General features: G+C 45.7%; 1 protein-coding gene across 2 annotated transcripts in view; it reads left to right on the forward strand.

Moving 5' to 3' along the window:
* The first annotated feature begins 3739 nt into the window (after positions 1-3739).
* The window catches only part of abr (ABR activator of RhoGEF and GTPase), a 97449-nt gene continuing 74097 nt past the window's right edge, over positions 3740-27091 (forward strand). The window contains exons 1-2 of one of the 2 annotated variants that reach the window (XM_034549560.1): positions 25889-25969; positions 26063-26105. In XM_034549560.1, the coding sequence (XP_034405451.1) occupies positions 25925-25969; positions 26063-26105 (88 nt within the window). In that variant the 5' untranslated portion in view covers positions 25889-25924. Of the gene's footprint in view, positions 4835-25888; positions 25970-26062; positions 26106-27091 lie in introns of those variants that run through there. The other variant, XM_034549559.1, reaches the window with a different exon arrangement.

Consider the following 27091-nt stretch of genomic DNA (forward strand, 5'->3'; position numbering starts at 1 on the left):
GGTTGGACCATGTCCTAGTGTTAGGTTAGACCATGTCCTGGGTGTAAGGTTAGACCATGTCCTGGGTGTAAGGTTGGACCGTGTGCTGGGTGTAAGGTTAGACCATGTCCTAGTGTTAGGTTAGACCATGTCCTGGATGTAAGGCTAGACCATGTTCTGGGTGTAAGGTTAGACCATGTTCTGGGTGTAAGGTTGGACCATGTCCTGGGTGTAAGGGTAGACCATGTCCTGGGTGTAAGGTTAGACCATGTTCTGGGTGTTAGGTTGGACCGTGTGCTGGGTGTAAGGTTGGACCATGTCCTAGTGTTAGGTTGGACCATGTCCTGGGTGTAAGGCTAGACCATGTTCTGGGTGTAAGGTTAGACCATGTTCTGGGTGTAAGGTTAGACCATGTCCTAGTGTTAGGTTGGACCATGTTCTGGGTGTAAGGTTAGACCATGTTCTTGGTGTAAGGTTAGACCATGTTCTTGGTGTAAGGTTGGACCATGTCCTGGTGTTAGGTTGGACCGTGTGCTGGGTGTAAGGTTAGACCATGTTCTTGGTGTAAGGTTGGACCATGTCCTGGTGTTAGGTTGGACCGTGTGCTGGGTGTAAGGTTGGACCATGTCCTGGTGTTAGGTTGGACCATGTCCTGGGTGTAAGGTTGGACCATGTCCTGGGTGTGAGGTTGGACCATGTCCTGGGTGTGAGGTTGGACCATGTCCTGGGTGTGAGGTTAGACCATGTCCTGGGTGTAAGGTTGGACCATGTCCTGGGTGTGAGGTTAGACCATGTCCTGGGTGTAAGGTTGGACCATGTCCTGGTGTAAGGTTGGACCATGTCCTGGGTGTAGACTGGACCCGATCTGTTCGCAGCACGGTACGCTAGTACTAATGTTTTGAAGCGGATGCGGGCAGCCACTCGTAACCAGTGAAGGGAGTGGAGTAGTGTGGGTGAATTTAGGTTGAAGACCAGTCGAGCAGCTGCATTCTGGAGGAGCTGCAGAGGTCGGATGGCCCTGAAGACCTGCCAGGCTCCTTTAACATCGAGGAAACCAACAGAAGACGAGCTGAAGGTGAAGCTGCAGGTTTGTTTTAGGCTGTTTTACCAAGCTTCACACATCCAGTGATGCAGCAACCAAGACCAGCTTTGTGATATCCCACAAAATCGCTAAAAACAGCAAGTCATTCTCGGAGGGGGAGTTCATTAAAGAGTGCTTGTTGGACTCTGCGGTGCTAATATGCCCTGAAAAAAAAGATGCATTTGACGAACCGTGACGAGAAAGATCGAGGACATGGCGAGGTATCTGGAGCTTCAGCTGCAACGTGAGGTGGCACATTTTGACTTTCTCCTTAGCTTTGGACGAGAGCTGTGATGTCCGTGACCCAGTTACTTTTTCCGTGGGATAACGAAAGACTTCAAGATTATAGAGGAGCTGGCAGCACTGCGGCCAATGAGAGGGACGACGACGGGGAGCGATCGGTTTACGGAGGTAACTGCAGGGACGAGCTGGACTGAGATGGGACAGACTGGCAGGTGTCACAACCGATGGATGTCCAAATCTGAAAGGGGAAAAGGGTTGGACTTTTGAAACGGATGCAAGACAAAGTTACTTAAATCAACCGAGAGCAGAAATGTGTATTTTCTACATTGTATTATACATCAGCATGTGTTGTGCAAGTCAGTGCTAAAAGTGAGCCGTGTTACCGATGTAACTAAAATAGTAAATTTCCTCTGGGCACGAGCATTAAATCACAGGCAGTTTGTTTTGCTTTTGGAGGAGCATGACTCTGAACATGGAGACATTGGTTACCATTCAACTGTCAGATGGCTCAGCCTGGGCAAAGTGCTGAAAACATGTTGGGACCTGAAAGCAGAGATTCAGGAGTTTTGTGAAAAGAAAGGCAAAGACATCCCAGAGCTCTCGGATGGGGACTGGATGGCAGATGTAGCATTTGCTGTGGATGTGACTGCACTGGTTGCTATCAGAGCCCCTCGACTTTGGAACGACCTACCTGAGGGGATAAGACTAGCAGAATCAGTAGCTTCTTTTAAATCACTTCTTAAAACCCATTTTTATAGAACTGCTTTTAAGTGATGTCGTCCTTTTATGCAGTTTCTCCTTGTTTCCCCTATTTTAGTTTGTCTGTGCTGCTTTATTTTGTATTTGTAATTTTCTATTCCTCTATTGTGTTCATAGCCTCATGTATTTTCTGAAATGTTTACTTGTATTGATGTTATTTTTTTACCTTGCTTATATGTAGAGCACTTTGTAAACTCTGTTTTTAAAGGTGCTATATAAATAAATGTATTATTATTATTATTATTATTACTGATGAATGAACTGAACACTAAGGCAGGCTGTGCATCATGAGATGCACAGCCTGGTGAAGGCTTTCATGACAACGCTGCAGGTTCTTTCAAGCCAACTTGAGAGCAACACTCTCACTCACATGCAAACCCCGAAAGAAGTCACACCATCAGCTGATCGCCTCCGCAAGTACTCATCCAAGTTAGCACTGCATGGTGAGTTTTCAAGGCGATTTGAAGACTTCAAAACAGTGGAGGATGAAAGGCACATGGTCGCCTCTCCCTTTACCTGCAGTGTGGATAATGCACCCAGTGATGTTCAGCTGGAACTCGTTGACCTGCAGTCTGATGTACTGGCCGACCACTTCAAGTCAGTCACTGATGGATTTTTACTTCTCTCTCAAGGAGGAGAAGTTTCCAAACATGAGGAGACACGCCCAGAAAATGTTGGTTCTCTTTGGTTCGACCTACATATGTGAACAAACATGTGATGAAGTTTAACAAATCCAAGTATATAGATCCTCGCTCACTGATGATCATCTGTCAGCTGTGCTTCGCATAGCCACCTCAGACATTCAGCCTGACTCTGATACACTTGTTAAAGCCCAACAGAGACTAGATTTCTGTCACTGAACAAGAAAAAAATAAGTGAAACCCTGCAGACGGTAGACGCAGCTCCTCTCTTGGGACAAGTTGTATTGGTGCATCTCCGTCTCTCGTTCCTCCTCCTGCATCGCTCTTTTCCGTTTTTTAATGTAGCGAAGGAGTTTATTCTTGTTGTGATAGCGAGCTGTACCCAGCACGCAGTTCGGCAGGTGTAATTTTATAAATGTACAATTATTAGTGTTACAAATTGTTTCTGTGTAACAAACTGTTGTGTCGTGGTGTTTTACCGTTAGAGGGCCCAGCCCTAGAGCAAGTCACAAATGGTAAAAACATTCTTATTTTGTGTACCATTGTTTTTTGAAAATGTGATTGAATAAATGACATTTCTTGTAAGGCAATCTCACTTTTTCATTGCTTAATAATCATAACATCTACTCTAAGCAGTCACAGCTTGTCAAAACAATGCAATTTACCTCTTTTTACAAAGAAAAACTAAATGAATGTGAATGATTTCAGGCTATTGGCCCGGCCCTCCACAATATTTTCTGTTCCTCATGTGACCCCCTGGGAAAAATAATTGCTCACCCCTGATCGATTGTGTCGTTTGCATTTCAACCTGCTTTTTCTCATTTATTCTAGTATTACAAACTTGACCTACAACACATTTGGCATTCTAGCAGAAAGTAGAACATGTATCTGTGGGGGATTGTTAAATCCTGAAGTTAAAGGAACAATGTGCTTTTGTTTTAATTTTTTCTTAAAAGAAAGCCAAACACATATGCTTGTACCAACATACAATTATATAGATAACACTCTTGCCCGAGCAGCACCTGAAGGCAGCACGTCTCAATCCAGGAAGTCTCGAAACTTTTCAGCGGAGTGGCAAACTTGTTATCCGCATCACTCACTGTGCGCGCCCGCTGTTTGTCCGCGTGGGAGGTGGAAGATGGTCAGAAAACGGTCCAGTTAATATTGACAGACTGTTTTTTATTTTATATTTTTGGTTAGAAGCAGAGAAAGGTGGACAAATGCGACAGACACCCCGCTAACTGTCGGAGAAGAGGCGCAGACACAGAACAGTTTCTCTACGGGAGTGCGGCTGGCGGAAAGCCCGATTTGAACATCGATATGTGGGAACAGGAGGAATTTGCAAAACACTGGAGGAACGAGTTCCCCGACGGTAAAGTCCCTCACATGGACTTGAACTCGGTGGAGGACATCGAGTCGGAGCTGGAGACGAGTAAGACCAACCTGAAGAGGCTCCAGAAGGCGCTGGCGGAGGAGAAATTCAAGGTGATTTACCTGCAGACCACCATGGCCCGACAGAAGAGACACGACCCGCTGAGGTTTCGCGGAAAAGATGAAAACTTAAACGCGAACGCGTTTGGCTTTTGCAAGACGGGGGATGCTCGGGGACTGACGCGGCGCGAGGACGAGGGCGACGGGCAGAGGACCAAGGTGCCCGAGCCCGGGGGCGTGAAGCTCCACGCGGCAGGTAACGCGCCGGGCGTCCTGAGCTCCTTCGGCTGGGAGCGAAGCAGGTTCAAGCCGGGCAAGCCCGTCCCCACCCCGGTGCCTCCGCGGAAACCCAGCTTTCAGCAGAGGGACCCGACCCCTGCTACCGTGCGTCAACCGAACGATAACGAGGCGGACGGCGACCGGGAATACGAAGATGGGGAGCTGAATGAGAACTTCGTCAGGAATAACTTGCTGGCACCAAAGGCCGCGGCGAGGGACAACCAGAGGACGTCCGGCGGCTACCGGGACGCCCGGCGGCCTTTCCGCCACAGCAGGGACTTCGACTCCGGCGACGACGGCCGGCTGTCCCCGTCCTTCCCGCAGATTCAGCGCAGAGCGTCGCGCGGCTCCGGGTGCAGCACCCCTGACCGGCGGAGTGACGGTTACCTGAGCTCGGAGCATGACGACTCCTCTTCTGTAGGTGAGCACCGTGACGTCACGGCCCCCGTTGGACTTATTGCCGGCGATGCAACGAGACGTCAGGGCGTAAAGACACGGTAGTAAAACACCAAGTCTTGATTCTTGAGACGTCTGGGTGGGGATCTGGTTTAAGTGGAGCTAATTTAATTTGAGGGGAGGGGGGGCGGCAAGGCAAGACATGAGGGAACTAAAGCATCTTCACAGATGGCAGGGTCAGTTTGAGTCAATGTGCTCTATCAAAAAAGACTTTGATCACCATCGATGTGCACAGTCTGACCAGCTGGTCACTATTTTAGCACAGCCCCATTCACTGTCCCACACTCCACTGTGACTTACGATTTAATCAACAGTGGTATGTGGTTTTTATTAATTTCTGGTCGTTGTTTCCTCCTGCCATCACCAGACAGCTCTTTTATTTGGTGCAGACACCAGGAAACAAGAGACTGTGCCGGAGTTTGGCTCAGGACCGGCTCCTGACTAAGGGAGCTAATACCTTGAACCACAAAGTCTGCTGCAACATAACATTTTCAAGGTAAACGGGGACAAATAAACAACCACCATACTGACCACGGTGTTATCTCCTGTGTAAAACCAATGCTCCAGCATCCCTGTGGTGTTTTTGAATCATGTAGGTATTGTGGTTCACCTCTGACTGGGCCTGAGTAGTCTGTCTATGTGCTTTGGGATGATTCAAGAGTCCATATGCTGCTCTATTAGTGTGCACTAAGTCTTCTGTGACACAGTCCACATTTAGTTGTCTCTCCAGGAGACTGACCTTTGGGACCTGGGGTCTGACCTTTGGGAACTGGTTTCAGGGCCAAAACATGAAGAGGTCTGTAGTGGTGTCAGATCAGCCCCATGGGAGCTGCAGTGCAGTTGGGATTGGAAGATAAGGGTATTGTTGACACCTGAGATAATCCTTAAATCCACGGGTTCAAGTAATAAAGAGAACCGCGATGTAAACCAGCCACAAGATTGTCTTGTTTCTTTTTTTATAGATAATTAAAAAAATTGTTATTGATATCAATAATGCTAAAACATCCTAGTCCTAGTACTATCATACTGCTTCATTTTCTTTTTGCATTAGTAAGGTGATGAAGGTTCCTGCATAATTAACATCAGAGCCAATAATGTAGTTACATTATGAATATCACAGCCACAACACAAAATCTGATAATCTGTCACTTCTTAAATGTAAATAATAAGGTTGATAAAATGTATCTCAAAGCTCCCTGACGAGCTTTGGGTTACAAGGTGGTCTTCAGGAATAGTTTGACATTTTGGAAAACACGCTTATTCGCTTTCTGGACAAGATTTATGAAAGTACGGCAAACCTGATTGTCTTATGGTTTCAAATCATCTTGCTGCTTTCTTGAGTCTTGTCGTGACTGTGAGGTTGCCAGGCAACCAGCAAAACTCCAGGAAGTTACTGCTTTTTTTTTTTAACCTTCAGACAGAACGCTGCTGGCTGTTTTCCCCGGTTCCCAGTGTTTTGTGCTAAGCTATGTTAGCTTTCATCTAACTGCTCTCTTTAAAGCGTCAGCTCATCGGGAATACTCCCGTCGCTTTGGAACCGAAATCAAAGCATTGCCAATGTTTTGTTAGTATTTGTAGTTTTATAGGACGATGGGGTGGGGGGGATACCCCAGTGCTAACAATGTGAAGGCTAATCCAGGATGCAGGACTCACACAAACGATGCTGAGGCACTCCTTTGAAACTTCCTCAATAAAGTGTGGCAACATAGACGTAGATTGTCTGCATGTCATGAGTCGAGATTCAATGACTTGAGCATGAGAATAGATTGCGGAAGGCTCTTTGAGCAGACTAAATCTTTTGTGACACAGTCTTCCCAGTCTGTCCGTCCCTTTACTGTTTGAGGATTATTCGTGGCTTAGTACTAATTGTTCGCACATTTCTTCCCTTTTTTTTGCGGTTCCGTCAATGGTATTTAATGATAACTAAAGCGATTTGCTGCATTTGAACTGTTCTGAGTTATATAAAAGGATATCGGAACATGTCTGGCTTCAGTATTTGAAGCCGGAAGCCCAAAATATAGAAGTATTATTAGCCGGAGCAGAGTGAGACCTTCAGGTCCATAGCATCGTCTCTGTAACAACTAGACACCAGTGCAATACTGAAGCTAAAGCTCTGTCTTTGTATCAAATTGATGGATGAAGGCTCTCTCTGTTTGTTTGATTTAGATGTTGAAACGATGTTGAGCAAAAGTCTTGCTCACGCCGAGGCCTTTGTGTGACGCGCGTTTGCTGGGAAGAGGTCATCCATCGGTTCATGTGTGTCTGAGCCATAGGTCAGGCCTCTCTAAGGCATGAGTCAGAGGTGACTCATGCCAAACTGCCGTTTGTTTTGGTTCGGCTCAGTCCAGTAGTGCCAGCATGCAGCAGGCAGCTATCAGCTCTCCTAACGATTTAAAGCTTTCTATGGAGAGTGCCAGCCAGCTCAAGGTAGAATGAGGGAGCAATCGTAATGCATTGTTTATATTTTCAGCCCACTGCAACTTTGATCTGCGCAGAGAATTGTGTTTCTATTTCTGCACTCCTCCCAGTAAAGTGTGACGACTCGCCGTTGATTTGGCCACGCGGTTTCAGCCAAAAGTAGAGCACAGTTTCCTGCTTCCCTTACCACACTTCTCTCTCAGCTGGTAGCTCAGAAAGCAGCAGAGCAAGAACAAAAAACACACAGTACACTTCACAACTTTTTAAAGGTGCTACATTCAAAACTACTGGCAGTGTATCATAATAGATGTGCTCTGAATTTAAAATTCCATGTTAAATTAATAAAAAGTGTTTAGTAATTATTAAAAAACAACCTTGAGGGCAATGAGTCATTACATAAATCATTACATAAATACTAGTACCTGATATTCAGGTGCTGGACTGTGGACGTATCATTTTGGAATTAAAGTCTGGCGTGAGGGCCCTGCCAAAACATACAACTAGGGAACAACATGTTTTAATGTTAGCGCTGAGGAGTCACGCTTTTTAGTTGCTTTAAAATAATATCACCTGATTATTTTCACAGTGATTATCTCACAATATTAGGTCATTATTCTTCCTCCAGTGTTGCTGTTTTAGGCACGACGAATTGCTTCTGTAAAGTGATGAGTAAAACCCTCACCAGGCACATGATGTCATCCTGCTAGTAGGGTTTAGTTTTCATGTCTCTGGGTACCTTTGGCGTATTAATAAAAGAACACCGGTTAATGGCTGCTGTTGATCACCGGAGGTGCTGCTCAAAAAGGGGGGAAAAAATGGAGGACAAACCTGTTCTTGTCACTGATTGCGGAATATGACACATAATCCTCCGCTCCTCAGGGTTGGCTCGTTTTTCCCTCAGATAAGCAGGGCTTGTCCAGGCCCGTCCTGAATAGCATGCGCACAAGAAGGGGACTGTGGGCCTGTCATATTGTTTCCATTTTAACACTCTGTGGTGTGAATGGCAGCTCGGACTATTTCATTGGTGAATTAAAGTTGTTCATGCTTTTGAGGCCTCGTGTGCTGGTTCAGCGGGCAGCTCGGGTTACTGCAGCGTCTTACTGCAAAGTGAAGGCCTTTTACGCCGCGGCAGGCGGCCCTCTGAGAATGTAGGCAAGAAGAAGAAAAAAACACCAAGCAGGGTAAATCTCTCCCAAAACTCTGGCTGAGCTGAGATATTTCCCAGGCAACAGCTGCTGCGGAGCTCAGGTAGATATGTGGCTGCTGCTGCAGCAGGTCGGCTTCCTGTTGACCTCCTCCCGTGGCTCATTCCATTCCACTCTCCTTCCATGTGTTTTGTAATCCAAATGTATGTGTGTAAATATATGGCTGCTGTTACTGTTTAACAGCTACCCTATAAACTTCAGCAACACAGCGATGGCAACAATGGGACAGGTTTTTCACATTCAAATATCTTTTCAAAGTGAAATCCTTTTAAATCTTCACAACTAAAGTACTATTTATGGTCTGACTTGTCTCAGTGTTACCTTGGTGATGAGTGTGTCGTCGTAGTGCAGGCGGGCGGGCAGACCGGATGTCTCTGCAATAGAGTAGGAGGTGTGGGTATTGCAGCATCATTGCTTGTTTTCTGAGAGGGATGCAGGAGTTGACCTCAGTTCTATCGTAGGTGAGAAATGCAAGGGTAAAACTTTAATATTGCCTGGTGCTCTCATATCTACATTTATAGCTAGCACAGCACATACAAAGGCACATGCACACGTACAAAAAAAAATCCATTCTAGAGCTGTGTCTCAGTTTATTGCATGTTATAAATATATATACCTTTGTCCTCAGTTTGCTCTAAATCCTGCGTGACTCGTTATGTTTGTGATAGCAATCAACAGTAATACACTTCATGTGACTAACAGAAGTGTGTTTTTTTTTTTCTTTCATCTTCTCATGATTTGCTTCAGTTTCAAAATAACATTCGGTGTAGATTCTGTCACCCCACATGAAACCGTGTGACGCGTTCTCCACCTGCAGTCTGCTGACGTCAGCAGCCACGACCACCAACTCCCGAGACTGACGAGCAATGAAAGCAGTTGAAATGGAGAAAAAAATATATTGTTTCCACCAAGTTAGGGGCTTCATAGTGGAGCCTTTGCTAATGGTACCTGAGTTCCCACCAGCTCTCTGTTTTAAAGGGACATCGGCACACTGTCCTCCAACCAACAAAGGCGTGGGCCTCCCAGGGGTTTTCGTTTCAAGACTACCCTGGTTTTCACATTAAGAGGAGCAGCCAAGGGTTCTGGTCAACTGGACTTGAAGCATAACCCCCCGCCCCCTCTCCCCTCATTCCCGTGCTGCTGTTCTGATTTCCCTCGAGACAGGGCTGAGCTGGATTTCCCCTCACTTGCTCTGAGTCTTCCTTCCATCCTATAAACAAAAACCAGCCAAACAAACTGACCCAGCTTTCTCACTCGCCGCATTTCATTACATTATTATTACATTACATTATTACATTTCATTTAGCTGACGCTTTTATCCAAAGCGACTTACAATCGTGTTACATTCATACACCGTAGACACAGCTACAGGGAGCAATTCAGGGTTAAGTGTCTAGCTCAAGGACACATTGACTAGGGCAGGGATTGAACCGCCAACTCCCTGATTGAAAGACGGACCTGCTAACCACTGACCCACAGTCACCCCGCCTATCAGATTGAGGCTTGGGTGGAGTGGGGAGGGGGGGGAGGGGGGGGGGGTACAGGAAAGTACAACGCAAACTCATTCCTCATATGAGAGTCCCTCAGACTGAGATGAGCAGCCGCACGATACAGGGGCGGCAGAGATTGGTGGGTTTCCTGTCAGTTAACTGACTCACGGAGTGACCGCTGGTGAGCTCTACGTGAAAGAGACGTCAATGAATTGATCCCGTTACTGTTGATTTGTAAGTGAAGGCAAAGCACGTTAGCTAGAAGGATATTATGAAAATAATAACGGCACAGCTTGTTTGCACACGCTCCTTTTTAAAAAAAAAAAAGTGACATTTAGATTTAAACTTTCCTCTCTGTCTGAAATTAGAGAAAACACCAGGCCTCCTCTGATTGGCTGACTGCTATGGCTGCCATGGAGACTGTGTGTGTGTGTGTGTGTGTGTGTGTGTGTGTTCTTCTCAGACACAGTGGCCGTGCACGGCCGCATATATCAGTTCATTACTCCCAAATAATTCATGCAGCTACTCCCACTTTGACTGGAGGGTGGTCTGAATGCAACCTTTTGATCATGCAACCTCAAAAAAAGTATTCATTATATTCTTTACACGATTTGTTCATATGACTATTTATTTGATAATAACTAATATCTATTTTATACTGAACACTTTGGATCTCTATAATGTAGGGCTTAAAGCCAGTTAAAAAAAAAAAAGTATTTAATTAATATATATATATATATATATATATATATAAAAAATATACTTTATGTATTATATAATTATTAATTTCTTTTAATTTAATTTAAATTTATTCATAGATTTTTATAAATATATATTCCACATCAGAAAGAGAAGGAAATTATGTAAATGCTTATTAAGAAACATTTTTCCTGCCTGTATACACAATACAAGTTGTATTTTCTGTGTCTTCCTCGTTGCAGAAGGAAGTTAAGTGTTGGCCGGCCAGTGGTCACCATGCTGACTTGTTGGGTTGGGTCTTAAAATCATGGTCTGTCTCATTCAGCTGTCTCCTATGGGTTCACGGGTTTGAGGAGACTTGACGTTGACATTCAGTAGCCACGAGTTCCTAATGCTTGTTACCGTGTCAGATGGCAGTCGTGGCGAATAGAGTCTGGATCTTGAACTGTTTTAAACATTTGTTTAAAAAAAAAAAAAGAGAGAGAAAAAATCTGGTGTCCGTGGCTGTCGTGGAACTAAAATGAGCCCGTCCAATCATTCAATTTGACCTGAATGTAATGATTGGACTGGCTACCTGCCCGTTTACCCGCCTCAGCATTCTGCACATGCACTCATTGTGCGTCAGGAAGTCAAAGAAACAGTTACATCCTGTTAGATCCCATCTGACTTGTAGTTAGCAGAACTCGCTCGGATTTACTCGTGTGTGTGTGTGTGTGTGTGTGTGTGTGTGTGTGTGTGTGTGCGTGCGTGCGCGTGTGCGCGCGCGCGCGTGTATGTGGAAATGTGCGCGTATCTGGCATTGTATGCGCACCTTTGGTTCTGCCTGGGAAACACTTTGCTGTGTGTTGTACGAATAAGTTTTATTAATATCATTCACAATCAAGATATGTTTTTAGATTAAACCTTAATTGCACAACATGAGACTAACCGCCGACAAGTGAGAATGATATGTTACCATTTACACTGAAAATTGTAACACCTGTCAGTGTTGCTGACTTGGCTACTTTTCTCACTAGATTGAGCTTTATTTCCTAAAACTTGTTGTTTCATCTGTATCCATTTGCATTCGGTCATGACTTTTGGAGCTCGAGCTGCGAGCTGCTTTCCCTGGAAAAGCTTTTAGGAGACTTGGCGCCGACCTTTGGCTTTCATAGATGTTACAGCAAGACACCTTCTCAAGACCCGCCTCCCTGAACACCAAGTTATTCTTTCTCAGTAAATTAAGATATAATGTCTTGCCAGCTCTTGTCACGTAGAAAGCTATTTTTGTTGTCGGCTGCACACCAGAGGAATCGATGAAACGTCGGCCTTCATGTCTTTAACGCACCTGTTCTGGCATTCTCAGTTCTCTGTCCCAGTGTGCGCTGGTTAATGTCTTGAGGGTTAATGTCTTGAGGACTTCCTTTGCTGTGCTCATCACTTTCACTTCCTCTGAGCGCTAGGTTGGAATAGAAAACATATACACAGATGGGTGAACTGATATTAGAACAACCACTTGGTGCTCCAGTGCCGCTGCAACAGTATATTATCATAATAGGTAATTATGCACTATGGGACAATCAGGCTGTGAAAGCTACCGTACCGGTTATTTGACTGAGTCGATGTCCAGGCTCAGAGAAAGGTTTCAGGTTAGCTGTGTGTGTGTGTGTGTGTGTGTGTGTGTGTGTGTGTGTGTGTGAGAGAGTGTGTGTGTGAGTGATCCTGTGTAGGAAACCAGCTAATCTGAGCCTGCAGGTCTTGGATTAAAGGTAAAGGCATTATACCTGGAGGAAGATCCCTTCAGTAGAAAGTCGTCTTCCGTTCATTGTGTTCAAGCTACAGTGTTGAGAAACTCCCCGTGTGGCTTTGTTGGTTTGTCTCTTTCCAGCCGCAGGTTCGGGTCTTGGCAAACGACTGTTTGCGCTCAGGATTACCTCCTTAGGCCACTAATTCTGCATCTTTCTCAGAGCACTGCCTTTGTTTCATGGCGTGTGGTTTTGGCGCCGTGCAAAGAGGGTTTCATGGCTCATCGTGGATTCCGATCGCAACCTCTCCGCCCTCTCGGCGGTCACCTGTGGGTTTCGCTCTGCACTGAATGAGGGCGATGCTGTGTGAATGCATTAACTCTGCAGGGGCCAGAAATAGCTGTCAGAGTGACTCCAAGCCGTCGCGGATGCTTATTCGCTCTCCGTCGCGTGGTGGCGTGCGCTGTACCCTGTCCCGACGACGCAGGCGACCTGACGGCTGCCTGACCAATCCCTCTGCAGCTCCAGCATGAAGCTCACTCACCTGTGCCACACTTTATCACTGCACTGCAGTCACATGCTGTCAGACTAAACAGTTGCAAGTGAGAGCAGACCCTAACTGGAGGGGCTCCATTGGGATTGTGGGATGCAGGGGACACAGCACCCTCGTGTGGACATCTGTAACAATGGCAGTTTCACCGGTTGTTTCCATTTTGTCGTGTTTTCAGGGTCTGTTTTTTTGTTTTGATTATTCCAATGTTAGGGACTGCGTTGGTAATAAGTGCTTACACAAATATAATTCTGTAGAGCGATGAAATTATTCCCCATCTTCATCCTCTCTCATGTTTGTGAGTAGTGTCACACCGTGTTTACACTGGATGTGTAACGTGAGCAGCAGCTTCAGCACACTTGTTCTTCCCACACATGAAGCGTTCAGGCACAGTTTATGATTCTAGGTTCACTCGCTCTTAGCCCTCAGGTAGTAGTCCAACACACAACCTGTTGATGTTACACATGTAGAAGCAAAAGAAAATACACTTGAAGTTTAAAATGAAGTAAAACGCGAGCAAAATTGTTGCAGACCATCCCTACTCATCCATTCCTTTACTCGAGGTCTCTACTTGAGTCCTAGTGTTGACAGGAACTCAACACTAGGGTGCAGTAGGTCTTCATCCAGACATCGGCCACCTCATTAATGGCTTGTGTGTTTGTGCTTCAGGGCAGGCGCTCAGTCTGCGATCAGAAGTCAATTTGTTGAGTGGACGCACTTACGCTCACAAACAAATGCAGCAACTGCACAGCAACTGCATCGAGAGACAAGCTCCCTGCAAGAGGGGAAGCGAAGCTGATCTGTACCACAAAGTGTGTGTGTGTGTGTGTGTGTGTGTGTCTTATCTGGTGTCTGTCCAATCACAGCATGATTCAGATGATTTCCACATTGACCTCAATAGATCAAAGTGAATTCATCTGGCATGGGATGAATACTCTCTCTCTCATTCTCACACACACACACACACACACACACACAATCTCTTTGTCCCTTCTTCAGTCTTTCTCTTTGACAAAAACGGGTGCAGGATTGTATTTAACAATCCATCATCTCATAAATCCGAGGCTGCCTTTTAATATTGAAACAGCAGACACACACACACACACACACACACACACACACACACACACACAGTGGTCGGCCAGACGGGTCCGTTCCAGATAATTGGACGGTGAAGGAGTTGGTGGGGGGGTTCAGGGCAAATGAGGTGAGGGAGGATCTCACTGCCAGAGCACATACTGTGATACGACACACACACACACACACACACACACTGGAGTAGATGAAGAAGGAATGGTGGTATCAAAGAAGGAATTGTTGGCTGAATGACTGACTCCTCAGTGATAGAACCTGGACTTGATGGAGAATACAGTGACTGACGAACACAGATGAACAAATGACTTATTTGAGAACCCGCGGGGCTCATCACCGTTTCACTTAAAAATACAATAGAATCTAGCAGTCAATAACAAACGCCCCAGATGATTTCAGGCATTCCCATTTAACAAGCCGACGTTAATCACTGGTGCACTCTGGGCTTTTTAATAATGCATCGTCCTCGGTGCTCGTCCCTGCCACCATCCCCCCCCCCCACACCACACCACACCACACACAAAAAAACAAAGGGACGTGTCTAAAAAAACATGTAGCTAGAGAATTTCATGATATATTGTCCTTTTGTTGGCATTCGCCGCCGTGTTGACATTGTGAATTAAACGGATGTTCAGGGCCAATCGTATACACCAACAACAAGTCGAGTACAGACGTGTTTTCAGTTTTAGTTTCCTTCTGGAATAATCAGAGAATATTGAAATCCTTTCAATGCCAAATGTTGCAAAGAATGTTACGCTGGTATAAGATTCATGGTATAAGAGCTATGTTAACACTAGCAGTGGTTTGGTACAACAGCTGTTCTGGATCTCTGTGACATTTAACATTTAGTTCACAGCACGATGGCTTTAATTACTCTCAGAGCCACTGACGGGAATATAGACTCATCCTGTCATTTATCTTCTGACGATACATTTTGGACTCGACACTATTTCCACCTTAAAATAAAATAAAAAAACGATAAAGTATTTAGAAAGAATCATATAATTTCCTACTTTTCTTTTGCATTTATAATAGTAATTATTAATTCAACTGATGACTTCCTTCCAGCCTCTCGCTTTGGCGAGATACATTTCAGCCTCAATTATTTGTACTTCTCTGAATTCTTTTTTTTTTTAAGCCACTCATATGGAAACACCTGCTGTATGTGCAGCCCCACTCTCTCACTCTCACGTAACACACAGACACACACACACACACACACACACACACACATACACACATTTCCAATTAACTTCATTCTCATCAACCAGTTAGTTTTGCAGTGCCAAGGGAAGGGGGGAGGGTTATGGGTCAGAGGGGCACACATCAACACACGTGCTGCCACCGCTCTGTGGATGCTGCCCCTGAGAGTTGGGGTGGTGACTGTGAAATTAGTGCCATCAACACTAACACCAGGCCTGGGGGTTTGGGTCGAAATGTTGGAGAAAAGTAATTGGGGTGGGTATCTGGGTAGCAGAGTGGTGGGTGGCAGTCTGATTGGCTGGTGGGCTGCTACGCTTACACACACACACACACACACACACACACACACACACACACACACTGGCCTGGAGATGGACCACCACCTCCCTCCTGACTATATGACAGGACTATATGACAATTTATTTTATTTTAGGTGCATAGAATGAGGCTTATTAGGTGGCTTGTTGAACAGTTTTTCAGCTGCAGTGATTGATCCGAGTCAGGACAGAAGACATCTGACTCCCATTTGACTTTGTGAGGTCTAACGATGCCTCTGAGCCTCATGGAGTACAGTGGGTCGCACACAGGGGCATTACAAAGGGAGGTATGGATTTTTGGCCCTTTTTTTTTTTTGTGCATATTTCTTGCTGTAATGAGGAATTGTGTTTTGGCTTTCTGTTTTTTTTAGTTACTCCCACTTTACACCTACTCACTAAGGATGATAGCTACACACACACACACACACACACACACACACACAGGAGGACTGTTGACCTTTATGGAGAACGAACCATTGCTGATGTGCTAAGCTTTGTTGTTGTCCTAGAAAGAGCAAGGCCCCCCCCCAAACATCTGCAACGAGACAGATACTTCAACTGCTCTCACCTGTGCAAGCTGCTCTGTGTGTGGGTTTTCTGTTTCTGTATCTGTGTGTCAACGGGTTGTAGAGACAGTTCTTAATGGCCCTTTTCACTACACAGCGTGACTGCCCATTAATATTTGATAAACGTACATTTGTGTGAGAGAGAGAGAGAGAGAGAGAGAGTGTGTGTTAGCATGGCACATGTGTCTTCTTTTCTTTGTTTGGCTCTGCCCCCCTCTATGATGAGACATTTAGGAGGGGGGTGGTGGTTCGTCCAAAAACCTGTGTGTGTGTGTCTTTTGTCCCAGATTGAAGACAAAGGATGTGTGAGGCTGTACAGTAGGTGAATCTATTTTTGATGAAGTGCCACTCACCAACCCTGTGTTGGCTTTCCATGAACCTGTGTGTGTATCAAAACCTTGAGGGTGTGCATGCCAGTGTCATTTTCCTCCACAAAGACACATTTATATTCATTAATATTACCCTGACATACATTAACACATGCAGGCTTACATTAAATGCCTTGACACACCAGCACACACACATATATGTAACCTCTGGGCAGGGGGCACACACACACAACCCTGTGGTTAAATGTATGTGTGTTTCCTCCGGCTGGCACATACGAGATGTGTAGCCAGACAAAGAGCGATGCTCGGGGCCCGGTGCTCTTCCTGCTGAGGGTGCAGGAGGAGAGGGGGGGGGGGGGGGCTCCTGTCAGCCTTTGTGGCCTAATTGAAGTTTTTCTGCCTCTCAACCCTCTCGTCTCTCCTCCCCCATGCTGGTTAGAGGAGGATGACAGAGGGTGGGGGGGGGGGGAGTGGACCCGACAGGGGTTTGAGGGGAGGGCTTCATATCGGGCTTTGTTGCCGTTGGCGCGCTGCTCGTCTTTAATGTCTCGCCTCTGTAGCACATGCGTTCCAAAGACACAGCGAGTTGTTTCGGGTGGAAAGACAGGCTGACTGCGTGGTGATCAGCTGTCAGCTCTGTTTCTGGCAGCAGGACGCAACAGGAGCTCCACCAGCTAATGCTCCCATTAAAATCTGACAGAGCGATCGTTTGAAAATCAATAAAGCAGTCTATGAAATTTCTAAATTGTGTAACGAGAATGTCGACTTGTCTGCGTTAGTTAACCGATGACGGTTGTGCTGTAACTTAATTTCTATATCTGTCATAAAATCAATTTAATTTTAGAAGACATTTTTTAGCTCCATTGTTGTCATTTTACCAGTATTATTCATTATTGTGTCAGCTTCCACACTTGCCACAGTTGCTCCATGTGTACACACACATTCATGTGCCTCTGGAGGGGGGAGGGGGGGGGCGCGGCAGTAGTGTGTGAGTGGTGAAGAGGATGGGAGTAGCTTAAAACACGATGACATCGGAACAGGTCACTTTCTCGCCGAAGGACTGACACCCTGTGTGTGTGTGTGTGTCAAAAAAAATTGCGTGCGTGCGTGACTGACACACACACACACGCAATTCTTTTACAATAAGCAACAGAGAGGAAAGGTGGTGGCTCGAGACCAAGATGGAGATTTTAAGCTCAAGATGTTTTTTTGTTTTTTTTAAAGGTACCTTACAAGAGGTCGAGTTAAAGCATTTGAGTTTTGAATACTGGAAGGAAACAATGCTGTTCACTTAAAAGAGAAGGAGACGGTGGAAGTAACTTTGGATGTGGAATCCATTCATTAGCTTAAGTTAAGCCGAGAAAAAAATAATTCACATTTGACACGAGCCTCATTGGTACACCGTCATCATTCATCGCTTCAGAGTTACTGCGAGGAGGGAGGGAGGGAGGGAGGGAGAGAGATGCTGAAGAGCCATTTGCACAGAGAGAGAGAGAGAGAGAGAGAGAGAGAGAGAAGAGAGAGGAGGGGTTGATGGGAATGAGCGAGCAAGCCAAACAGAGAGAGAGGGAGTGTTTCTCCCTTCCCCTAGCAACGGTGCGCGGTGGTCGTCTCCAGCCAGTTGTTTAATCTCCCTCCCGTACACACCGCTCACCCATACACTTCCTCTACGACTCGCTCGCCAGTTGGACCCCGGAGGTGTCTTCTTCTGTTTTTTTTGGGACATTCATTCCAAATGATTCTTTAAGCTTCTCCCTGCGAGATGAAGGCTGTTTTTCGAGGATAAGGACAAGAAAAAGAGAGCCAACCGCAAAAGCCAGCGACGGGGGTTGGGGGGTGGGGGGGGGGAAAGGACGGAAGAAACAAGAAAGGGAAGTAGAGTGACTGAGACGGGGAGCGTGAAGGAGGATGGAGCCCCTCAGTGCCCGTGGCCTGCCCCGGCTCTCCTGGATCGACACCCTCTACAGCAGTACGTATCCCGTCTATTCGCTCCTCCCCGCTCAACCGCTTCACGTTTGTCTGTGCGCTCGTCTTTACCTCGAGCCATATTACCCAGCCCCCCCCCCCCCCCCCCCCCCCCCCCCATCTCCATCTCCATCTCCATCTCCATCTCCATCTCCATCTCCATCTCCATCTCCATCTCCATCTCCATCTCGCTGCCTCTTCGCGCTACAAACTGAGCTACATGCACAACAGGGGAACACACTCTACTCAGAACTTCCAATTAGCGTGCATCAGCGTGGCTGTCCATAACAAGACATTCAACCCCCCCACCCCCCATTTCATTCCCCCATTGGGGTAACAACTTGTGTCTGCTGTTGTGGGGGGTCTTGCTGCTGGCCAGTGGGCACAGAAGCAAGGGGCAAAGCTGGAGAAACCCCAGTGAGGGAGAGCGTGAGTCATGCTTACTACCGGGAGGGAGCACTTTATGTTCCATCCTATAAAGGACACCAACTGCCTGATGTTGAATTTTTAATCCGCTCTTTGTTGTGGTCTTCGTGCTCTGCTGTGGACACGGTCGGACATGTCGTACTGTACTGTCACTTTGGCGCGGTTTTCAGGTCAGGTGTTCGCAGCGCTCTCGGGTTACGAAACAACAACAACGGGTTTGGAAAAATCCCCATTGATTTCCTTTTTAAATTACCCAGACTTCATTCAGTTTCCAACTGTATATTTGTGCAACTTTTCCTACAAAATAAATATTATATTATATTATATATCAGGAGAATGATTTACATGGACCAGAATAAGAACAAAGGTTTTCTTTCATGGGTTAATTCAGAGCCGTGAGCGCGTCCACCGCGTCCCGTCGTGTCGCAGCTGTGATTCTCCGTTCGTGCCTCCGTTGAGATGCTGCATGTTTGTGTTGGCAGTTTCGGGCACATGACACAGCCTTTTGGGATTAGCTCGGTTGTGTCACCACTGTTGCCATGCCTTCATCTGCAGAGAGAGAGGGGAGAGGAAGAAGAAGAGGGGGACCGGGTGGTGGTTGTTTAGGGATTTTTGTGATTCAGAGTGACGGAGAGACAGAAACCCAATGTTCAAGCTGTCAGAAGTGTGGGCAGCTGTTACTCTAGTTCACAAAGACACAGGAGGGATAATGTCATGATCAGTCTGATTCAGAACATTATTATATCTGTAAGTGTGGTTTGTAGTAGCCGCACATTGTATGTTGGTGATTGGCTGTTTTTAAAGGAATAGCTCGGCCAGTTGGCTTTCCTGCAGAGAGTTGCACGAGGAGGTTTATACCACCCTCTGACGACTGTGGGTCAGTAGTTAGCAGGTCCGTCTGTCAATCAGAGGATCGGTGGTTCAATCCCCGGCTGTGCTAGTCCTAGTCGATAACCCTGAATGGCTTCCCGTGGCTGTGTGTACGGTGTATGATTGTAAGTCGCTTTGGATAAAAGAGTCAGCTACATGAAATGTAATGTAATGTCTTTACGCTAAGTATGAAACTAGAGCCAGCGATTAGCCTTAGCTTAGCATACAGATGGATAATGGAATTTGCCCACCAGAAACCATTTTAATGCTATATATATATATATATATATATATATATATATATATATATATATATATATATATATATATAAAACAATCTGTTAGATAACGCTGTCTTCAGCCAACCCTGTTCAGCATGCAGATTAGCTGACTAGCGGCGCTGCTAGCTTGACTGCCCTCGTTGGTCACGTGACTCCTCATCTTGCAAGTTGTCGGTCTCCTCTTTACGTCTTTATGCTAACTAAGCTAAGCTTGCATACATCTAACCCCAGACAAGGAAGTGAATCTGAGCATTTTTGCAAGATGTCAAACTATATTAACCTTTTACACCCCATAGTCTCCAAATAAGAGTCCGAATTAGGACTCTCTGGGTTTAGCGTTGGGACTCTTTTTTTTCTTCTCTGTCTGATTCTGTGGCAACATTTTATGATATTGGCCTTTTCATCAAAGACTTTTTGCTAGTAACCGTGAATGCTTCATAGAGCACACTAATCTATCTATCTGTCACTGGTCCACTTTTCTAAACTGGATCAGGTCATGTGTAACTGTGTGGTAATGATTTCCTATCTCCAGGCACTGTAAACTAGTCGGTGTACTACTTTAATATTGCTATTTGAGTTGTAACATTGCTATGAGCAGAAATGAAACTCATCATACCATAAATCAAATTCAATCGTCTTTATTTATGCGGCCCTTAAACACATTATGAGAGGCTGGATGTGTCCAACCGGAGACTATTAACATCACAACAGGCTCCATCCAGGCTTTATGTGAGCTCTTCTGAGGGAAAAGGGCACAATCCTTTTATGCACCTGTCATTTCATCAGCCTTTTGATTTCCCATCGTGCGTCTGCCTGTGTGTGTGTGTGTGTGTCTTGGATGGGTAAATGGGTATATCAAGGGTTGCTGAAGATGCCACCTCCTTCCACTCAGGGGAATAAAAATACAGCGTCACCATGTTGAGCTTTTTGAGGTCTGCTTTACCAGTTGTCCGCTCCCTCGGTACCCCTACGCTGACCCTGAAACCGGTTCACACCTCAGCACACAGCAGACCCAGTCCCACCCTTCCTCCAGTGTCGTCTAGTGTAATGTAGTGGACTACCAAACACGGGGCTGTAATTGCATCCTTTCTCTCCAGCCACTGTAACTGTGTTATTGGCTCAATGTGAAGCGGTGACCACACATCCTCCACTCGCTGAGTAAAGTGGGGGGAGTGGACGCTCAAAGCCCACAGCTGCCTCGTTCCCCCAAGAGGCTGAAGTCTTTCTGCTCAGCCCTGCTGTTCGGCCGTCTCCTCGAGCTTGCGCGTCATCTTCTCAATGCACTGTGTTGGTTGTACCGACGGTAGTCTCAAAGGTCACAAAACGCATGCAAACTACAACAAAATATATTTGTTTAAAATAAAATGAAACACTGCACATTAGTACGTTCTTAAAAAAAAGGAATACAATTCACTGGCCCAGACCTCTCATCACTCATCCTCTGCCCCATTTGTCCAGTCAGCAGCATAAGTGGTAGACTCCCAGGCGGCTATTAGTGTTTGTGTGTGTGTGTGTGTGTGTGTGTGTGTGCGTGCGTGTGTGTGTGCGTGTGTGTGTGTGTCAGTCAGTCAGTTACAAATACTTCTTCCTCAAAACCCTCTTATTTTCCCTCTCATCCTCTGCTTCTCTGTTCTTTCAGTGGTTTGTGTACACTGGGAATTATCTTCAACAGACACTTTGTGTGTTTGTGGACTTCGCTGATGAAAACGTGTTAATTAGATTGATGTGGTTTGTACCACATTTTGATGTATCACGTTGACATGTTGGTCCAGTATTCGTCCTTTTCTTTCTAAAATATCAGATATGAAAACGGTTGTTTTCAAGCTCCCATATGTGATGACCCAGCAGTTTTGTCTAATTGTACCATAAACCGGACTCCTGACCTGAGACTCTTTGATACAGAACCTTTTCTCAGGCTGAATGGGCTGTCCGGATGGTCGGAAAGGCATTAATAACGTGGTCAGTGTTGAACATGAGTTTCAAATAGTAGGAACATGATGCTAGGGCCAAGTTGCCATCACTAAGGTACAATGCGTTTGGATTTCTGTAGCTAACATGAGCTTATTAGCGGCCCTCAAAAATCTTCTTTCTTAGTAACATATTTAATCGTTTTTCATTTCTCCTTTTGTTCACATTGAACAGTGAATTAATAGGTTATTATTATGGGATGGGCATTCGTTTTTTAATATGGCGCTGCACACTGGTAGCCGAAGTTGAAAACAACAGAATGTGCATTGGTCTTTTCAAACCTCTTGCATTTTAGCACACGTTGTGTTTAAGCTAGTTTTTACTGGTTGAAATCCCTGCATCACTCACACCAGCATTTTGTTCCCCTTATTTTCAAAGACTCAGGGAGCCCATGAGCTCTCAGCCCATAGTTTCTGAGCCTAAACTGCGGCTCTATTGCCACCTCCAGAGTGGCAGGCTGACTTCAGACTCTGGCAGTGGCCGTCGTAACCTTCAGAGAATTAGCCAGCCTCCTCTCTGGCTCGCTTCAGTGCCATGTGACGCTAAAGCAACATCAAAGGACAGCCAGATTATGTAAGAGGCAGAATATGGCCGTTTTGGCATGGCAGAGCCGGGGTGGCACGTGCACAGAGACATGCGCGTGCACGTATGTCAAAACGATTTCCCCTAATCCGAGTCGCAGTGAGGGAGAGAGAGAGAGGGAGAGAGGGAGAGAGAGAGGGAGAGAGGGAGAGAGAGGGAGAGATCTTTTCTGTACATCCTGTCAGTGTGTTGCGCACCACTGGAGTTCAGCCAAGCCATGCTAAAGTACCACTGTGGGAGTGAGGGCGGGCCATTTAGCAGGTTGGAAAGAGTTAATATGTGCTACTTTCCTCCGCCAGTGCAGCAGAGAGTAATATGGAACAACATGTTTTTGTTGAGAAGTAATCTTCTCTCTATCCTGGTGCCATCCATCTATTAGCGCGCTCTAATCATAAACTGTCTGAAAAACATACATGTAGTGTGGATGAGTCAGAGCTTTGGTTGGGGGGCGGGGCAAACAAGACGTAAGTGTGAGATACCTGTCAATCAAGGCAAATATGCCTCCAAACAAATAGCCATTGATCGTCTCATTGTAAAAATAGATTTCATTGGCTATTAAAGCCTTGTGAACACAGGATAGAGACACTTTGATTGCTTGGTTATGAGACACACTGGCCCCACCACTCATCCAAGTCTGCTACTGTTGAAGCGGAGATCTTTGAGCGTTAGAAGTTGTTTTAATGTGACAGTTAGTGCTTGAGGCTCCTTGATTAAAATGATGTAAAGACATGAAAGTGAAACCGATGCTCACAGTTTTCTGGTGATGCCTCCACATTTGGCCACACAGTGGCTGTCGACTGTTCTAGTTCTCCTCTGCAGCCGTGAGGGATGGAGCTGTCATCACTGCTGGCTGTAGATGCTCCTTCAATCCAGTCCCAGTTCTGTCTTTTAAGTGTTTAATGGTGGTTATTTGGCTGTCGCGCGGCCTGCTTCAGCAAACAAGGGCACGGCAGAGTGATTCAGGAGGGCTTCCCAGCAGAGTCGTAGGGGAGTTTCATACGACGAGGGATGTCTCATCTATCATGTTTCAGTAGCCGGTGGCTCCACGCTCAGCTCCAGCAGAAACATGTCCGGATCAATGGGAAGGTTTTCCAAACATGTCGTTTGTGGCTTGACCACGGAGCAGAACGCAACACGAGACAAAAAGTCCACTTGAACCTCTGTTGAATTGTGGTTACCGGGTCAGAAGGTTGTATTTATTCCACTGGAGGAGACAGAACTTTTTTTTTCTTTTTTTTTCTGAGATATTGTCGTAGGAGTCGCTTGATGCCACGACGACAATGAAACCTTTAGACTAACCATTAACTGGGCTCCAAAACCCAGCATCTCTTCAGTCGCTATACCATTTATTAACTGTGGCACAGTCACTATAAAATGTAGGAATGAAACGTGTGACGTGTGATGTAATCTGTGCTGTATGTCAAGTGTTGAATGGAAAAGTGACTCCATTACGCTGATCAATAGCTCTTCCCGCTCTGTGCTGTAGCTATAGAAACAGACATTCAAATCTGTCTTCACACACACACACACACACACACACACACACACACACACACACACACACACACACACACACACACGCCCACAACAGTCCTGTTATGTAATACCACCCTCTCTACTGCCTCTTCCATGCGACACCTCTCTACTTTTGTGTTTAAGCATCTTTCTAGGGAGAGAGGGAGCGTTAGAGAGTCACAGATGGAGAGAATGTCAGGATGGTACACTGCTTAAAAAAAAACCAAACAACACCCGTTACATATTGGGTTTTTTCCCCAATTCTTTTATTGTGGAAACTTCATACAGCTGCACACAGGAAACGTTGTAAATGTTCCATTTCTCGTCGTTCCGAGTGAGTGAACGCAGCTGAAGATCCGGCACTAAGTCCTGCCACGGTCCCTCTCTGTGCCACGGCCGGCTGGGTGTTCAGTCAATGACGACCTTGTGAATAATGGATGAAGCTTTTGGCTCAGCGGAGTATGTTGTTGTGGCTCTTTCTCACACCGCAGTTCAGCCGGAGCGACGGCCTCATGTTTTTCCGCGGCCGAACAATTTCCTGACCAATATTGCAGTTTGTACAGGAAGGGCGACTATTTTTATATAAATTAAATCCAACGCCGCAGAAATTGTCATTTTGATAACAATAATGATGATCGAAACTTGTTCTAGTCACTCACTCTATGTGTTGAAAGAAGATGGATGTCATCGTTTGCAAATTTCTCAACATATTTTTAATACAACAAAATATAAAAAATGTATTTCTCTTTTGTGCCACACACAAAAATGGAAGGCACGCACCTGTAATAACAGGGTGGTCGAGCAGCAATCTAACAGCACCATACGTTATATTTACATAATCACAATAACAAAAACCTCAATAAAAGGTGTAAACATTGACATTGGGTACAGCCATACCTGTCTCTCCATATTAATTTGATAATAAACCATTGAGGGGATTTTACACTTTTAATTCTTGCACTCAGCATAAATATGCTCGATAAATATGCTTATTTCTGAAGAAAAACAACCCCGCTGTGTCTGAAAATGATACGGTGTTAGTTGGATCGTTTGCATCGACAATAACTCTCATGTTTTGGTCTTTTTTTAATTTATTTTTTACGCTAAAAGACAATTCATATATCACAGGATACAGAAATTCTTGAGGAAACCATCTTTTGAGCGCACACAAATACACACACACACACACACACACACACACACACAGTAAATAATACAGACAGCACATGCTATGTTTGTGCTTTGTTGATGCATCTTTTGTTGTCTGTTTGACCCCAAATCAACCGCTCAGACAGTGTTCTGCATAGCAATGAAGGAATGTATGTAAACGGGGTCAACATGGGAGCGTGTGCCCAGCGATCTGCCTCGAATACCAACAATCGCAGCGTCAGCCGCACTCTTCTTTCGATGCCAAATGTCTTGCCGTCTTCAAGTGGGTGAAACTCTGAAAATCCTTTGTTGTGCTTGATGTTAGAGGGTGTGTCATATGTCTGAGTGTGTTTGTGTTCTGTGAGTCTGTGGGGACCTTTACCATGCCCTCAGGGGCGAGAGCTGTGTGTGGGGGTGTCTGTGGTATGTTACTATGGACAGCAGTCATCCTGCGGCGCTATGGTAACCACCAACCCTCATCTTCTTCTTCTTCTGCCACCCATGCCCCCTTCCCTTCAGCCAATCGGCACGGACTAACGCCACTTTTACGGGCCAATGGTGCGGCTGCCGTGTTTACGTGCTCCCGGAAGGCAGGGGCCGCCATTAAGCATTCAGGCTAGTCGAGCGGAAGAGAGGAGAAAGTGGGGAGTAGAGTGGGGGGGGGGACAGGAAAGGGAGATAAGGCCATTATGAGTTGAGAGGGTTGATGGATGCACTCGAGCAACGGCCAGTCTCTCCCCGACAGACTCAGGTGAACGAACCTCAGGTTTCCTTAAATGGACTTTCTGACTCCGAAGTCGTGGGTGTAAATCTTGACTATAAATGTTTGTTCGCATGTTCGCAGGCCGTATTAGAAGCTGTCACACCGAGAAGCCGTCAAGCTGCAGGTAGGCCTCTCTCTCTCTCGCTCTCTGTGTGTGTGTGTGTGTGTGTGTGTGTGTGTGTGTGTGTGTGTGTGTGTAGATGTTTGCACCCGTGTTTTTGTGGGTGAATCATTAAAGATTGATGGTCCCTGTAAGGGGTATGGCGCTCTGGTCTCAGTAGGTCGTCTTTCCGCTGGGATCTAAATGGATGTTCACATTCACCCTGGTTTTCCTCTTGACATTATAAGAGACCCTCAGTGAGAGAGGGGAGAAGAAAGAAGAAAAAAGAGGAGAAGAAATGGAAACGTCCGTGCAGGTGGAAGGGTTGGTACATCTTTCTCTGAGAGGTTTCAGGCGAGGCGGTGGGATGTAGTTTCAACCAAAGCAGATGCAAATTAGTCTGGTGCCTCTGAGTTAATTTGGGATTTCCATTATGCTTCATCAGTGTCGTAAGCGCTGACCAGAAGGCCTCTGGACGCAGTTGGATAGACCTGCAAAGGGCCACAAATGTGTGACGTAGCAGCTTTTCCTTATTTCGATAGCAAAATAAAAGGTGGGGCGGAGCTCTGATGGCATCATTTCTTCAAACAAGTCGACTTGTGCTGCAGAGAAGGAGGGTAAGCAGCAAGAACAATAGTAAAGGAAGATAGTGTGGGGGAAATTTCCAGGGGATGCTCGAGTGATCTTGTAACCTATACAGTGTAATGGACTGGGTGAAAGCTCGCAGTGACGGTGAGTGGTAGCAGAGAGATACATGCGCTAGTCCTGTAAATGTAAGGGATACTTAATTAACTTTATTTATTCATGCATGCTCACTGTTGTTTCTCTCGCTCTCTCTCCCTCTCCACCACTATAGACTAGGATGACAACTCTTATAAACAGCTGTCCAGTTTTTATTCTGCACTTAACTGTCACCCTTTGTCGACGGATCAAAATCAATGGCATGATATCTACAAGGTCCTGTGTGTGTGTGTGTGTGTGTGTGTTACTCTTTTGTCACTCTTTACAAT

Source organism: Cyclopterus lumpus, chromosome 14 (genome assembly GCF_009769545.1).
Source record: "Cyclopterus lumpus isolate fCycLum1 chromosome 14, fCycLum1.pri, whole genome shotgun sequence".
Lineage (NCBI taxonomy): Eukaryota > Metazoa > Chordata > Actinopteri > Perciformes > Cyclopteridae > Cyclopterus > Cyclopterus lumpus.